The following is a 17084-nucleotide window of genomic DNA, read 5'->3' on the forward strand; positions in this document are numbered from 1 at the left end:
TTTTTAGCTTTGAGTGAGCGACAGTGAGCAGTTGATGAACTGTGAGTCACACTTTCATTATCAAAAATTAATGGTGATGCACTTCTGAAGCTATCAGAAGTTTTTTTCTAAATGAATTATTTTGATTCCATCCACACTATACAAATAAAAAAAGACGTGCACTTTAAAGGTTTTGATGTGTTCCTATTGGAAGAGTTAGACATCAGTCCTTACGTTTTCGACCCAAAAAAGATATCAGTCCTTACGTCATGTTCTCCAGTGCCCAAAAGTTTGAAGGTAATAATATATACATATATATGTTGAATAAAATTATAATGAAATGAAAGGCTATATTTGAATTGAGCTCTTCAAAGAATGAATCAGATAAGAAGTCATCTGGTTCAGAAATAAAGTAATAAGGTAGAGATGAAGAAATGGAGACCAAGGACGTACAAAAATCAAGTATTTGAAATTATCCTAAAAACTTGGACTCCCATAAGAACTCTCTGGAAAGAATATGGCTGCCTTATAACAAATTTTATAACCATGGCCACACAATCTGCGAGCAGTTTTTGAGAGTCCGGTGGTGTTACTGTTCACATGTTTTAATTTGAATAACTAAAACTCACTCCCTCTACACATTTTTCCAATGGCTAACCAAAACTCACTCCCTCTACACGAAAGAATAGAGCTTAGATACACTCTGCATAAAGTCATTGAGTTCATAATCCTCTTCCTCCTCCTTTCACTCCTCGTTCATCGTCTTCTCTCTTTCAACGACCATGGTTTCACTTGGCTCATTGCTTTCCTGTGTGAGCTCTCGTTCACCTTAAATTGGGTCATCACCATAAGCAACAAATGGAACATTGTCGAATATAAAACCTACCCTGACCGCCTCTTACAACGGTATCTATTCACATCATCTCATTTTATGTATTGCTTAATTATATATGGAACTTTTTGATGATAATGTAGTTTTGTTGATAATTAGGGTTTCTAAGCATGAACTCCCTCCGGTGGACATGTTTGTGACAACTGCAAACTCGGAGTTGGAACCACCTATTATTACCATAAACACTGTTTTGTCTCTGTTGGCTGTGGACTACCCAACAAACAAGCTAGCTTGCTATGTATCTGATGATGGCTGTTCTCCTCTCACCTTCTACTCGCTTTCGGAAGCATCAAAGTTTGCCAAGCTTTGGGTTCCATTTTGCAAGAAATACAATGTTCAAGTTAGAGCTCCTTTTAGATACTTCTCAAATAATAATACAACATTTTCCAGTAATGACTCGAGTGAATTCAAGCAAGAATGGACATTATTGAAGGTGACCAATAATTTCAATTTTGATTTATATTACCAGAAAAATACTTATATATGTTGCGACTGTGTGAATCTAAACCACATATTTACGAAAAGAATAATTAACTTGATTAGTGGTTTATATTCACAAGATATAGCAACATTTTATACTTTCGATTGTTTGGCAAAAGAACATTATTTTTGTTATTTTGTCTATTGTATGTATATATACTCGATGATGACAAAATCAACTTGTTTGTATTCATGTTCTCAAGGATGAATACGAGCAGCTTAGCCGCAAAATTGAGGATGCGGTGGGACAATCTATTCCATTCGATGTTAGCCAAGACTTTGCAGTTTTTTCAAATGTAGAACGTAATAATCACCCAACAATTATCAAGGTATATACGGCTCCTTGTTCTAAAACTTTCTGCTCCTTTATCCTCTGCGTTGTGGCTTTTCTTCAAAGCAACTTCTTCAGTTTTTGGAAAAATGTTAGTTAGATAAGCATATGAACCATGAAATATATATAGTGATACATACTCTATCTATCCAGAAAAATACAGAGACAGACACACAAAATATCTATCTGATGGAAGAACTAGACAAAGATACCCTAGCTAGGACCATTCACAATTCGCGCCAATTAGAATTCACTTTTCAATTAAAAAGTACTACTACTGTCTCTTTTGAATGTCAATTTTGATTTGGGTCTTTTAATGTTAACTGTATTTAGTCATACACTTTAGATTCCAAGTTCGATTCTCTCTGATGCAATTTGTTAAGCAAACAAAAGCAAAATGGTGACAATCAATATTGTTATGAGTTGAATTAATAATTAGGAATGTGATCATTATTCATGCACTTTGTACTACTTTTAAGGTAAGACAACTCATTATGATTCGTATAAAATAAAGATATAAGACTAAAGCATGAGGACACAATTCTCATGCGCCTGAGCGTTCCTCTCTCACCCTTCCCTTCTCCCTCTCACCCAGTTTTATAATTAGTTTTAAAACAAGGGAAGTGTTATTGGCACTTCAAAAATCTCATTCTACACTCCTCACAAGTGTATTTTTCTTTCTAAATATAGAAAGTTTGGAGTGTAGAATAAAAATTTTGAAGTGTCAATAACAATTTCCATTATATATATTATATAAAGTGTTATTGGCACTTCAAAAATCTCATTCACACTCCTCATAAGTGTATTTTTTTTCCTAACATAGAAAGTTTGGAGTGTAGAATGAGATTTTTGGAGTGCTAATAACAATTTCCTTAAAACAAATATGATAAAATAGCAAGCACAATTTTTGATACACATGAATTGGTGTTATACCACGGTCATCACCCGAGTCTCTACTTCAACTCCTCCAATGCTTCCTCAAGCACCCTAACCAAATCAAACAGATCCATTCCCGCCTAATCACCAACGGTCATCTCCTCCACAACCAAAACCCTAAACCTTCCGCTTCCAAATGGATGCCAACCCTCCTCTACAACACTTTGATCAGAGCCCATCTCGGTTTCAGCCAACCCCGCAAGACCCTCCTCCTCTTCATCCACATGCTTACCCACCAAGCCCCTCCCAACAGCCACACATTCCCTCCGCTTATCAAAGCCGCTGCAGCCACCTCTTCCTCCTCCTCGTCGCCCCGTCTGGGCTCTCCGCTTCATACCCAAGTCGTAAAACGTGGCATTTTGCGCGACCCTTTGATACAGACCTCGTTTGTGAGCTTCTATGCCGAGCTTGGTAAATTGTGCGATGCGTGTAAGGTGTTTGAGGAAATGTCTGAACCATGTGTGGTTGCGTGCAATGCGATGATTGATGGGTTTGGGAAGAATAGGTATATAGGTTCTGCTGTTTTGCTATTTGAAAGCATGCTGGAAAGGGACGTGGTTTCATGGACAAGCGTTATAAACGAGTTTGGGAGAAATGGGTGTCTTAGCGACGAAATTCGGTTTTTTCAAATGATGATGAATCATGAGAATGTGATGGGTTGTTTTGTGAAGCCAAATGAAGCTACTTATGTTAGTGTGCTTTCTTCTTGTGCTAATTTGGGTGGGTGGGGATCTATTTATTGGGAGAAGCAAATACATGGGCATGTTATTCGGAATGGGATTGAATTGACTGCGTTTTTGGCGACTGCATTGGTGCATCTTTACAGGAAGACTGGTTGTTTGAACAGTGCCGGATATGTGTACCAACAAGTGGTAGTTAAAGAAGTTTGTACTTGGAATGCGATGATTTCTACACTTTTTTGAATGGTAAGGAGAAGGAAGCTTTGGACTTGTTTGAAAAAATGAAGATCGAGAGGTTGCAGCCTAATGAGGTTACATTTGTCGCAGTTATTACAACATTTGCTTGTGGAAAACTGGTGAAGTTTGGTTCGAAATTGTTTAGATCAATGACCAATGATTTTGGCGTTGAGCCAACAATGGAACACTACGGGTGTGTGGTTGACCTCTTGGGCAGAACAGGGTTGTTTTGGGAGGCAATTGAAGTTATTAAAGGTACCGTTTGGTACGTAGGATGGGACGGAACAGAGTGAGACAAGGCGTTCCGTCCCACGTTTGGTGCGCCTAAAACGGGTGGAACGAGCTGTTCCACGGGACGAGTTTTGGGTGGATTTTCGTTCCACCTCACCCCCCTAGAACGACTCGTTCCACATCTGTGGAACACAAAATTATAACCTCTCCGTCTCCTTCTTCTTCCTCCTTGTTTCCATCCGAGGGCATCTTTGCTCCCGCTTCGTTCCGTTCCGTCCCGTCCCGTCTGCATACCAAACGATACCAAAGGCATGCCTTTCGAGCCTGATGCCTCTGTATTAGGGGCTCTTTTAGGTTCTTGTAAGGGCTGGTTTGGTATTGCTGTGCTTGAAAAAAAAACTGCTTCTGCTGTGCTGTGAGAGAATAAGCAGCTGTGAAATAAAGTAGCAGAGTGTTTGGTAAACTTTTTTGTAAAAGTGCTTTTGAAAAAAAAAAAAAAAAAGCAGTATTATAGTGTTTGGTAAACTTTTATGTAAAACAGATGTGAAAAAAAACCGGTTTTTCAAAGCTAGGTTTTGCAGCTTCTTGTTTTTAGCTTTTTTTCACCTAAAACTGTGAAAGAAAACTGAAGCTGAATGTTTACCAAACACAAAAACAGCTCTCAACTTTTTTTGATACCAGCTTTTTTCAGAATCACCTCATACCAAACCAGGCTTAAGATTCATGGGACTGCTGAGCTGGGAAATGAAGTTGGTGAGAAACTTCTCGAGTTGCAGCCACAACACTGTGGACGATACGTGGTTTTGTCAAACATTAATGCTGGGAAGGAGAGATGGGATCTTGCTGCAGCTGTGAGGAAAACAATGGTGGATGCCGTTTGGAAAATTCCGGCCTACAGTATGATTGATACAAAGTAGAATTAGGGAAACTGATAATTTCTTGTATTTCTAATGAGCTATGGATTTGTGTATTAGACTCTTAGCCATTTAAAGTTGTGTAGAAAATTTCCGATTTTCGGAGTTTACAATTTTACTTTGCGATTCCAATATGGTTTTAGCAAAAAAAATATATGGTTTTTTTTTTTTTTTTGGTCAATTAAAAAAAAATAAAAAATACACACATATATGGTTGGTCCTGCTTGCTTAGAGCCAGCGGCACGAAACGAACCACTACCGTAACCTGTCCCTTTGAACGACTCCAAAAGAAATGACTTTGCAGTCTCCATCCTTTTGGTGTAATATGAAACAGGAGAAGAGATTCTCTCCGGATCTCTTTCATCAAGATTATCGGATTAAGTGATTTGAGTTTTTCAAATTTTATCCAACGGCTCACCTGTTTGAATCCCTTAATAACCGTAATAATTTTTTACCGTTTGATGAAATTTAAAAGGTTCGGATCACTTGATTCGGTGATCTTAGTATAAGAGATTTATCTCATGGAATAGAATCTCAATCTGTCACTTGATAGGGGAGAGGTGGGACGTCCTTTGTTAGTCCTAGTTGGGAGTCTCTACTTTCTAAGAAAGAATATTAATAATTTGTATTGACAAGTTTTTGAGACGTAAATTTTTTTCGGTTTTGCATAAGTCAAAGTTAGCTGTTGATGAAATTGTGACTTGTGAGTCACATTTTCATTATTCAAAGTTGATGACGACGTATGTCTGAGGCTATCAAAAGTTTTTCTGTAAGATGAGTTCTTTTGAATCCATCCACACAATAACAACACGAAAGACGTGTATTGTCAAGGTTTTGAATCTTGATTTGTTCGTATTGGAAGAGTTAGACATCAGTCCTTACGTCATGTTCTCCAGTTGCCCAAAAGTATGAAGGTAATAATATATACATAAATATATTGAATAAAATTGCAATGAAAGAAAAGGCCATATTTGAATTGAAACCCAAATTCTTTCCGGATCTAAAAAATCTAAGCTTAAAGATCAAATGATCCGGACCGTTGAAATGTAATCCAACGACTATAATTATTATAACTATTATAGGGGCTTCCTGTTTGTAGCCGTTGGATCAAATTTCAACGATTCGGATCATTTGATCCTTAGGCTCAGATTTTTTGGATCCGGAGAGGATCTGGGCTCGTTGAATTGAGCTCTTCAAAGAATTAATCAGATAAGAAGTCATCTTGTTCAGAAATCAAGTAATATGGTAGAGATGAACCAATGGAGACCGAGGACGTACAGAAATCAAGTATTTGAAATTATACTAAAAAATTGGACTCCCATAAGAACTCTTGGAATGAATATATATGGCGGCCTTGTGACAAATTTTATAACCACGGCCATGCAACCGCGAGCAATTTTTGAGGGTTCGCTGGCATTACTGTTTACGTGTTAATTTGAATAAGCAACATAATTGATATGTCATGGAACACAAAATATATAATATTAATAAATAAAGATATATACATCAACTGTGGATATACTTTCAACACAATATTATTAGAAAATAATCGTATGCCACATACTCAGAAAACAAGCATCCCGCAGAAGTCACAAACCAACTAGGTATACCTGTATAAATATGTAGAGATGCCTGCCAATTAACATTGAGCCAGGCTGCTGAACCACCCTCACTACACTTTGCATAAACCAAGCCACATAAATTTTCTTCGCGTTTTTCCAATGGCTAACCAAAACTCACTCCCTCTACACGAAAGAATAGAGCTTAGATACACTCTGCATAAAGTCATTGAGTTCATAATCCTCTTCCTCCTCCTTTCACTCCTCGTTCATCGTCTTCTCTCTTTCAACAACCATGGTTTCGCTTGGCTCATTGCTTTCCTGTGTGAGCTCTCATTCACCTTAAATTGGGTCATCATCATAAGCAACAAATGGAACATTGTCGAATATAAAACCTACCCTGACCGCCTCTTACAACGGTATCTATTCACATCATCTCATTTTATGTATCGCTTAATTATATATGGAACTTTTTGATGATAATGTAGTTTTGTTGATAATTAGGGTTTCTAAGCATGAACTCCCTCCGGTGGACATGTTTGTGACAACTGCAGACTCGGAGTTGGAACCACCTATTATTACCATAAACACTGTTTTGTCTCTGTTGGCTGTGGACTACCCAACAAACAAGCTAGCTTGCTATGTATCTGATGATGGCTGTTCTCCTCTCACCTTCTACTCGCTTTCGGAAGCATCAAAGTTTGCCAAACTTTGGGTTCCATTCTGCAAGAAATACAATGTTCAAGTTAGAGCTCCTTTTAGATACTTCTCAAATAATAGTGCCACATTTTCCAGTAATCACTCGAGTGAATTCAAGCAAGAATGGACATTATTGAAGGTGACCAATAATTTCAAATTTGATTTATATTACCAGAAAAATACTTATATATGTTGCAACTGTGTGAATTTAAACCACATATTCAGGAAAAGAACTTGATCAATGGTTCATATTCACAATATATAGCAACACTTTATACTTTTGACTGTTTGGCAAAAGAACATTATTTTTGTTATTTTGTCTATTGTATGTATATATACTCGATGATGACAAATGAACTTGTTTGTATTCTTGTTCTGAAGGATGAGTACGGGCAGCTTAGCCGCAAAATTGAGGATGCGGTGGGAAAATGTATTCCATTCGATGTTAGCCAAGACTTTGCAGTTTTTTCAAATATAGAACGTAATAATCACCCAACAATTATCAAGGTATATACGGCACATTGTTCTGAACTTTCTGCTCCTTTATCCTTTGCGCTGTGGCTTTTCTTCAAAGCAACGTTTTCAGTTTTTGGAAAAATGTATGTTAGATAAAGCATATGAAATACGAAATATATATATATATATAGTGGTACATACTATATCTATCCAGAAAAATACAGAGACAGACACAAAAAATATCTATATGATGTAAGAACTAGACAAAGATACCCTAGCTAGGACCATTTACAACTGTATCAATCCCATGACTCCTTCACCTATACTACGGTTTTGTCGTTCTGTAAGAATTTAGATGGACCGAATTTCCTAGCTATTTTTCCCTTGCCAAATTAAAACTAATCTGAAACAGGCAATTGCGAGGGTGGGTCGTGAAATGAGTTAGAATTACGATGGCTTGATTCCCTTTGCAACCAAAAACAAAAAAAGAAAAACCAAAAAAGAGCTCGGGTGCATTTTAAAACACTAATTAGATAGCTTAGAAAACTGATTGATTCGATGATTTTATATTTTGAAGGTTCTGTGGGAGAACAAGGAAGATGCTTCAGATGGACCGCCACATTTGGTTTATATATCAAGAGAAAAACGGCCAAAGCATCCCCATCATTCCAAAGCCGGGGCCATGAATGTTTTGGTATCATGAGTTTAATTTCATATATATATCTGATCATTATTTAATTTTAACCAGTTGATCAATTAATTGATCACTAATATATTGATTGTAGACTAGAGTCTCTGGATTAATGACCAATGCACCCTTCATGCTGAACGTAGACTGCGACATGTTTGTCAACAACCCAAACATTATGTTGCAAGCAATGTGTGCGTTGCTCGGATCCGAGAACGAAACCAAAAATGCGTTTGCTCAGTTTCCACAGATCTTCTATGACGGACTCAAGGATGATCCATTCGGGAATCAGATGGTAGTTTTGATGAAGGTACACACAAAAATCAATTTTGTCAGATTTTATGACGGTCCATAAATCAAAGCTTATATATGAAGAATAAACATGATTTTCATTTGCTAACTAAATAATATAACTGTTACCATGTATGCATGCATGGTAGTTTGTGGGGCATGGAATAGCAGGAATTCAAGGCCCTATTTATGCGGGAACAGGATGTGTTCATAGACGAAAAGTTATCTATGGTCTATCTCCTACTGATACCAAAACCGGAGAAAGATACCCTAATATTGGTAGTGGTAAATCAAATTAAATGTCTAAAACCTGATGTGTAAACTCAATGAATGCATGATCGATCCTAGTTTTACTGTTTTTTTGGCTAGAAATGCTTAAAACTTTTGGGACTTCAGAAGAATTTTCCAAATCAGCTGGTGATGCCTTGCAAGGGAATACAGAATGTATAAGAATGTCTTCCAAATCCATTGAGGCTGCACACCGAGTTGGAGAATGTGAGTACGAATATGGCACCAATTGGGGTATAAAGGTACATTGATGAAATATTGTTTTGTATCGATAAAATTTTGTCACATTAGTTGAGATTTAAAAACTTAAGATAGGATTCGGTACAACTACGGTTAATTGCAGCGTCCCTTCCAATTACGAGTTTCATTTCATTTTTCAATCTCTATCTGTGCATATTTTTTTTTTTCTTTGTTAATTCCTTATATTGCTTAGGTGGGATGGAGGTATGGATCAACAACAGAAGATATGCTTACTGGCCTTTCAATCCATAACAAAGGTTGGAATTCTATTATTTGTACACCAGACCCACCGGGGTTTCTAGGATGTGCACCTACAGGTGGTCCTGATTCCATGACCCAGCAGAAGAGATGGGCAACAGGCTTGCTTGAAATCCTGCTTAGTAAAAATTGTCCCATATTTGGCACTCTATTTGCAAACCTCCAATTTAGGATGTTCTTGTGTTACTTCTGGGCCCTTACTTGGGGCCTACGTTGTATTCCTGAGCTGTACTATGCTGCTCTGCCAACTTATAGTATCATCACCAACACACATTTCTTACCCAAGGTGAGAGATATATATACCATTCCACATCCCTTGAATATTGTAGTGTTCATGCAAGTAAAATTAATATTTACCAATCGGGTCGTTATCAATTTTTTTTTGCTAAAATGGTGGCAATGTTTCATTTTTTTATATATCAAGAAAATCTGTATGTACACTGCTACATTAATTGGTGAACAAATTTGATGATATTAGAGTCGTTGTTCAAGAGTTTTTACTTTTCCTAAACGTTTAGATCTAAATGTGTAATGCAGGGCCAAGAACCAACCTACTATATACCCGTAGCTCTCTTCGTCCTTTACCATATTTACACTTTATTGGAGCACCTTGAAACCGGTCTATCGATCCGAGCATGGTGGAATAACCAAAGAATGGGAAGAATAATTGTAATGAGTGCTTGGTTATTTGGATTTATTGGTGTCATACTCAAACTCTTAGGGATATCTGAGACAGTCTTTGAAGTTACCAGAAAAAATCAATCTACTTCAAGTGATGAAGGCTCTAAAGATAGTGAAGCTGGCAGATTCACATTTGACACGTCTCCAATTTTCGTGCCTCCCACAACTATTTTGCTGGTGCAGTTAACCGCGCTTGCTACTGCTTTCTTGGGTCTGCGGCCGCAAGATCAAGACAAGTTAGGGTCAGGCCCCTTGGAAGTTATAAGTAGTGTGTGGTTGGTGTTATGCCTCTGGCCATTTTTGAAAGGGTTGTTTGGTACTGGGAAGTATGGAATTCCCCTATCCACCATATTCAAGTCTGTTGGTTTCACGCTACTGTTTTACACCCTGTGTAGAAATTAGAGTGATGCCCCTAAGCTTAATTATGACTAGTTGTCAGGCATTGATGCAAGTGAGTCTCACATCTCATCAACCGCTTACAACCGCTAAAGTGCGCATTGTCGGAAACTGTTGCTAGCTCTCACGCTTCTAAACCATAAACGATGGTAGTATTACCCTAGCGCTCACCATCGAAAACCAAAATTTTCTTGGGTTTAGTATCTAATTCTGTAGTGTATGCTACAATTTCAACTTGGTAAAACATCCTTTAGAAGATATATGATATCACATGCTTATCTGGTTTACTATATAATTAAGCATTCCCATGTGATTACATTGGGACTAGTGGTGGAACCACACAAAGAAATATTTTCTCTTGCAACCATTTCATAATTTAAGTGGCATCACTAAACCAATTAATGTTTGCCACATGTTTAAAAACTGAATCACTATTCCATAAAGAACTTGCCATGTAGTGAAATGTTGCAAAAGGGAACCCCTTCACATGAGGCCAAGAATAGACTCAGGCCCCTCTTGCAGTACTTTTTTTTTTTTTTTTTTCATTTTGTTGTGTATGCTTTTGTTTTTGGTGTTTTAATTTAAAGTATTCTCAGTGAGTAACTCTATATGAGGTTGGAAAAGTGGTGGATATAACTCATTTAAGAGTCTTGATGAATCTTTAAGGCTCTAAAAAAGAGTCTCTTCTAATGAAGGGCTGTTTGTGACATAGCTTGCTATTTATCAGATGATGGGTGTTCACCTCTCACTCTCTACTCTCTCATTGAAGCCTCTGCTAAGCGTTGGGTATCCTTTTGCAAATAGTACCATGTTCAAGTTAGAGCACCGTTCAGATACTTCTCTGACAATCCCATTTTATCAAGTTATAGTCCATCAGGACTCATTCAAGAATGGACAAAAAATGAAGGTAGAATTTGGCCTTATATGCTTAGTTGAATCTGTATATATGTATGATGTATCTATCTGTAATTTTGTAGGATGAGTACGAAAAGCCCTGCCAAAAAATTGAAGATGCTGTCCAAAAATTGGCTTCTCTTGATTTTTCTAGTGACTCTGGATTTTTCTCACATAGACAGCAGGAACCATCCCACTATAATCAAGGTTCTTTTTCTTTTAATTCATACTACAAGAAAAAACCTGCCAATAAATTTAAATTTAGTTTCATTGGTAAAGTGATATATATATGCATGATGACTTTAATGGAGTGAAAATAACAGCTCTTATTCAAATTTTCTGATTATATACTAAACAGTTAGTTGACGACTAATATTGAGTTAGTTGACGACTAATATTGTTGTAGCGCCATGTCCTGAAATATTTATTTTGGAAAATAATATTGGTGATAGGCCCAAATTAAACTCTTGTTTATTTAACAACCATTAATTACGATTCTTTAATTAAATCCTTAGTCCCACACATGACCTATAACCATAATTCCCTTACCAAAACATACGATTATATTTTCAATTTATCACCATTTCCTTCTCTTAGTTCAAATTCCCAACTAAATATAAATTCTTGATTACTTAAGGTTGCGCCTAACCTCTGTTAGACTGCCTACGTATACGTACCCTTGAGTAGGATCAAGTCTTTCGTAGTTTCTCGCTCACCCTTTTATCCACTTCCGAAAATACTCTAATAACGGTAATATTCAATATTAGATTACAAAATCGAATCACACCAAATGGGTACCAAACTAGAAAAAGAAGCAAGAAGATACTTAGCATTGAGATGCAGCAAATAAATCAACAAACACACACAATATTAGCAAGGGTTAACGTAAGCTCAGCGAATTTACTTAGGGATAAGTGCTTTGAATCCAGGAGCAAGTTGAGAAATCTTGACAGCATGGTTCTTAATTTCAAAATCCACACCCCACCACTCTTGAAGCACGACAATCCCCGGAGCACCATCTTTGCCAACAACATATGCATCAAATGTCTGGTCATTATGCTCAAAGAAGAACAAATTAGAAATAAGGTTCACTAGGAGTTATTTCCAACCATTGCATAAGTTCGTTTTTTAATTCAATAGATTGTTGACACTAAATTAATCTAATCTAAAATGGAAATTCGAACTAGAATATGGACAGATATATTTCCATGGACGGATATATTTCAATTACTCCAACACATAGATGTCCAAAAATTGACACAAAGCAATCTCGATTCCTCCCTAATACATACATATATGTAAGAAATTTTCGCATACGTCTTGATAACATTACATTGTATTCTAGATTAAAACACTTTCAAACTCAATAATTAAGAAAAAAAACCCAACTGTGTTACAAAAGAAGGGCACCAAATAAATTTCACTACTACAAATCAATTAGAGCACAAAATATAGATAGATGATTAGTTTTTCTTTTACCAATCAAGCACTTGGAATGTTTGTACCTAGTACCTATAGTTGATGGGGTGTTTTTGACAGGAAAGGGATCTACTCCGGATCCATTTTGTGAGGATTTTAGAATACTTATATTTTATCTGTTTATCGTGTATCGTGAGATTAGTTTTCGTCTGATACTATTTGTGTTTAATTTTAAATAAAAAAAGTCAAATGATTTTTAACTGCAAAATACATGATGAATGACTAAAATATAAGGATTCCCACAAAATGAATCGGGATGGAATCCAGTTCCTTTTTTCCCATTTCCCATGAATAATTGTCAAAGAAAAAAAGTGCACAAAGTCCCTCGGAATTTAACAGTAAAAAAACAAAATGGAAAGAGTTCAAAAGAACGAATACTCACGGTGTCGTCTCTTTGGATTTGGATTTTGTTGAAGGGGGCAGCAGAGCCGGCGGCCATGGCGCGCACTGAGAAGAGAGAAAGGGCAGAGGGCGAGAGAGTCCGGATGGGTGAGAAGGAAGTGGCAGTGGAGTTCGGGAGGGCCTTGGAGAAGAAGAAGGCTCGGGAAGCTGCTGATCGCAGACCACTACCAGTAGCAAAAGCAGCGAGAGTCGTTGGAGGAGGTTGTTTACCCTTCTAATCTCTCTATTCTTTCATACCTTCGTTAAACTCGTCAACATCTTATATTAATTTTTTTATATAAATAATAAGACGAAAAATAATGTATGAAATGAGAAGATGAAAGAGAATATAAATAGAAGGATAGAGAATTCTGCCTCAGAGTTGTTTGGGTCGTTAAGTGAAAATGCCGTGGCATATTTTAATAGATGAATATTCTCAACTGTCGGTGGACGGAATAAAACACGTTCACGAGGTCATTTCATCGTTTGCAATGGTATTTGGGCCGAGCTGATTATTTGACAACCCAAGACCTGATTTTTGTGGCCCATGACAAACGAAGAAGAAGAGGAAAGGGAGAGGAGCTGAATAGAGATGTTATAGACATTTCAAAATAATCATCCTACATCGGTTTTTAATATAAAAATAGGGGAAGAAAACAAAAAAGTTAAAGAATTTTCAATGGAGATGCCAAATTTTAAATATAAAATTTGGATATAACAACGAATGTGACATTTTGATATCTTTTAATGTTTTGTTCTGTATCTGATATGTCAAATTAAACTATTATTATAGTATAATAAATAGTTTTAGAACAAAAATAATAATAAAAAATAAAAATCATTTAATAATCAATTAGAAAATGATTTGAAGTTGTTGTCAATTTTGGCAGCAAAGGAAATGGTTGTCAATTTGTGCCAATTAGAATTGACTTTTCAATTAAGAAATACTACTACTATCGCTTTTGAATGTCAATTTTGATTTGGACCTTTTAATGTTAAATGTATTTAGTCATACACTTTATATTCCAAGTTCGATTCTCTCTGATGCAATTTGTTTAGCAAACAAAAGCAAAATGGTGACAATCAATATTGTTATGAATCGAATTAATAATTAGGAATGTAATCATTATTCATACACTTTGTACTACTTTTAAGGTAAGAAAACTCATTAGGAAAATTTTATTTAAACTCATGTAACCTCTTTCTACACCTAACTTAAATTTTAAATGTACATTATCCTTTTACCCTATTGCATAATTATCATCAGGTACAAAATGAAATTAATAATAAAATTAAAATTTATCAATAAACCCACACACTATAATTAAATTTATCATTACTCATTGTTTATCTTGTGTTCATTCTTTCTAAAACCCTAATAGTTTTTATATAGAAAAACAATTTTTCTTTTTTAATTGATGGATGGTGATTTTGAAGTCTTGAATTCTCCAACTAAAGTATGGCTCGATTTATGAAAATTTTTGTTCGTCTGATTTCAATTTTTCTTAGATTGTAGAAAGATGAGTATTTGGGTTTCAATTTTTTTTTCGTCAACATTCTACAACAGTTGTAATCAAAGTATTGATATATAAGACCCTTTCTATGGAAAGGAGAAGTATTAGTAATTTGTTTGGCTTTGGCATATCAGAAAGCGAAAGTTGTTTTCGTGCTAGCTTGTACTCCTATATGAAACCCTTCACTTCAACTTCATATTACAAATTTGTTGGAGTTCTAATTGACATTTGTTTTCCTTCTAAGAAATTGCTTGGGGTAGTGCATGTTAGTGAGTGCAGGTTAGATGAATTTCTTTCATCAAATAAAATTAAAAAATTGCAGCAAAAAACAAACACACACAAACACCAAAAGACAAACAAATAAAAACCAACAGCCATGGAAAATGCTATAATGTTGTACGCAGCTCCAATAGAAATTTGAAACTTTATCAAAAATCAAATAAGATGCAGCAAAAAAATGCAGAGAAAATTTTGAAAAACAAAAAGCTCTGTTTCTAAAGAGCTCAAGGTGGGAGGGGAGACAAATGACTCAGAAGATTTTTTATTTTCGAGTTTCTTTGAGATTTTATTTTATAATGGGTGTAAAGATAAATATACTTTTTAATTGGGTTGGTAAGGTACTTTAGGTAATAAATTTGGGTTCAAAGAGATATTAATTCGTTAATTAAAAATAATATGAGTGTGGAGAGTAAATTGGGTGTAAAAGAAGGTTAGATGAGTTCAAATAAAATTTCCCAACTCATCATGACTTGTATAAATAAAGATATAAGACTAAAGCGTGATAACACAATTCTCATACACCTGAGCATTCCTCTTTCACCCTTCCCTTCTCCCTCTCACCCAATTTTATAATTAGTTTTAAAACAAATAAGATAAAATAGCAAGCACAATTTTTGATACACATGAATTGCTGTTATGCCAGAGTCATCACCCTGAGTCTCTACTTCAACTCCTCCAATGCTTCCTCAAGCACCCTAACCAAATCAAACAGATCCATTCCCGCCTAATCACCAACGGTCATCTCCTCCACAACCAAAACCCTAAACCCTCCGCTTCCAAATGGATGCCAACCCTCCTCTACAACGCTTTGATCAGAGCCCATCTCGGTTTCGGCCAACCCCGCAAGACCCTCCTCCTCTTCATCCACATGCTTGCCCACCAAGCCCTCCCAACAGCCACACATTCCCTCCGCTTATCAAAGCCCCCGCAGCCACCTCTTCCTCCTCCTCATCGCCCTGTCCGGGCTCTCCCCTTCATACCCAAGTCGTAAAACGCGGCGTTTTGCGCGACCCTTTTATACAGACCTCGTTTGTGAGCTTCTATGCTCGAGCTTGGTAAATTGTGCGATGCGCGTAAGGTGTTTGAGGAAATGTCTGAACCATGTGTGGTTGCGTGCAATGCGATGATTAATGGGTTTGGGAAGAATGGGGATATGGGTTCTGCTGTTTTGCTATTTGAAGGCATGCTGGAAAGGGACGTGGTTTCATGGACAAGCGTTATAAACGGGTTTGGAAGAGATGGGTGTTTTAGCGAGGGAATTCGGTTTTTTCAGATGATGATGAATCATGAGAATGTGATGGGTTGTTTTGTGAAGCCAAATGAAGCTACTTATGTTAGTGTGCTTTCTTCCTGTGCTAATTTGGGTGGGTGGGGATCTATTTATTGGGGGAAGCAAATACATGGGCATGTTATTAGGAATGAGATTGAATTGACTGCGTTTTTGGGGACTGCATTGGTGGATCTTTACGGGAAGACTGGCTGTTTGAACAGCGCCAGATACGTGTACCAGCAAGTGGTAGTTAAAGAAGTTTGTACTTGGAATGTGATGATTTCTGCACTTTCTTTGAATGGTAAAGAGAAGGAGGCTTTGGACTTGTTTGAAAAAATGAAGATCGAGAGGTTGCAGCCTAATGAGGTTACATTTGTCGCAGTTCTTACAGCATGTGCTCGGGGAAAACTGGTGAAGTTTGGTTTGGAATTGTTTAGATCGATGACAAATGATTTCGGGGTTGAGCCGATAATGGAACACTACGGGTGTGTGGTTGACCTCTTGGGCAGAGCAGGGCTGTTTTGGGAGGCAACTGAAGTTATTAAGGGCATGCCTTTCGAGCCTGATGCCTCTGTATTGGGGGCTCTTTTAGGTTCTTGTAAGATTCATGGGACTGCTGAGCTGGGAAATGAAGTTGGTGAGAAACTTCTCGAGTTGCAGCCACAACACTGTGGACGGTACGTAGTTTTGTCAAACATTAATGCTGGGAAGGAGAGATGGGATCTTGCTGCAGCTGTGAGGAAAACAATGGTGGTAGCTGGAATTCGGAAAATTCCGGCCTACAGTATGATTGATGTAAACTAGAATTAGGGAAACTGATAATTTCTTGAATTTCTAATTATCTAACTATTTGTGTCTTAGCCATTTAAAGTTGTGTAGAAAAATTGGAATTTCAGAATTTACAATTTTACCTTGCGACTCCAATATGGTTTTAGCAACAAAATATATGGTTGGTCCTGCTTGCTTGAGAACAACTGGCACGAATTGAACCACTATCATAACTTGTCCCTTTGAACGACTCCAGAAGAAAT

General features: G+C 36.8%; 3 protein-coding genes and 1 long non-coding RNA gene across 7 annotated transcripts; 3 read left to right on the forward strand and 1 right to left on the reverse strand.

Annotated features, from left to right (window-relative positions):
- Positions 1-600: 600 nt before the first annotated feature.
- Positions 601-10772, forward strand: LOC103938817 (cellulose synthase-like protein H1). 4 transcript variants are annotated; one of them, XM_048578158.1, is made up of 9 exons: positions 603-885; positions 971-1304; positions 1555-1680; positions 7972-8088; positions 8180-8392; positions 8523-8658; positions 8740-8903; positions 9095-9445; positions 9697-10772. In XM_048578158.1, exons 1-9 carry the CDS (start codon positions 629-631, stop codon positions 10240-10242), a joined length of 2244 nt encoding a protein of 747 aa, XP_048434115.1. In that variant the 5' UTR covers positions 603-628; the 3' UTR covers positions 10243-10772. The 4 variants fall into 4 exon arrangements, with proteins under 4 accessions (XP_048434118.1, XP_048434115.1, XP_048434116.1 ...); XM_048578159.1 differs by having other exon boundaries at positions 8743-8903; XM_048578160.1 differs by having other exon boundaries at positions 604-885; positions 8523-8652; positions 8743-8903.
- On the forward strand, positions 10293-13369 carry LOC108866552. The gene is made up of 4 exons (XM_048578165.1): positions 10293-10385; positions 10967-11143; positions 11214-11337; positions 13026-13369. Exons 1-4 carry the CDS (start codon positions 10383-10385, stop codon positions 13058-13060), a joined length of 339 nt encoding a protein of 112 aa, XP_048434122.1. The 5' UTR covers positions 10293-10382; the 3' UTR covers positions 13061-13369.
- Positions 11849-13131, reverse strand: LOC108866553. Its single transcript, XR_001952428.2, has 2 exons — positions 12992-13131; positions 11849-12177 (listed from the first exon to the last, which is right to left on the reverse strand). It is a non-coding gene; the product is annotated as an uncharacterized LOC108866553 (long non-coding RNA).
- A 1710-nt stretch (positions 13370-15079) lies between the features above and the next one.
- LOC103944556 (putative pentatricopeptide repeat-containing protein At1g10330) lies at positions 15080-16977 on the forward strand. The gene is given in 4 exon segments (XM_048578460.1): positions 15080-15121; positions 15427-15664; positions 15667-15830; positions 15832-16977. Coding segments are annotated over 4 exon segments (1470 nt in total). The 3' UTR covers positions 16858-16977.
- Positions 16978-17084: the final 107 nt, after the last annotated feature.

Source organism: the organism of the source record quoted next, unplaced genomic scaffold (genome assembly GCF_019419815.1).
Source record: "Pyrus x bretschneideri cultivar Hongxiangsu unplaced genomic scaffold, Pyrus_bretschneideri_v1 Contig12, whole genome shotgun sequence".
NCBI classification, from domain to species: domain Eukaryota; kingdom Viridiplantae; phylum Streptophyta; class Magnoliopsida; order Rosales; family Rosaceae; genus Pyrus; species Pyrus x bretschneideri.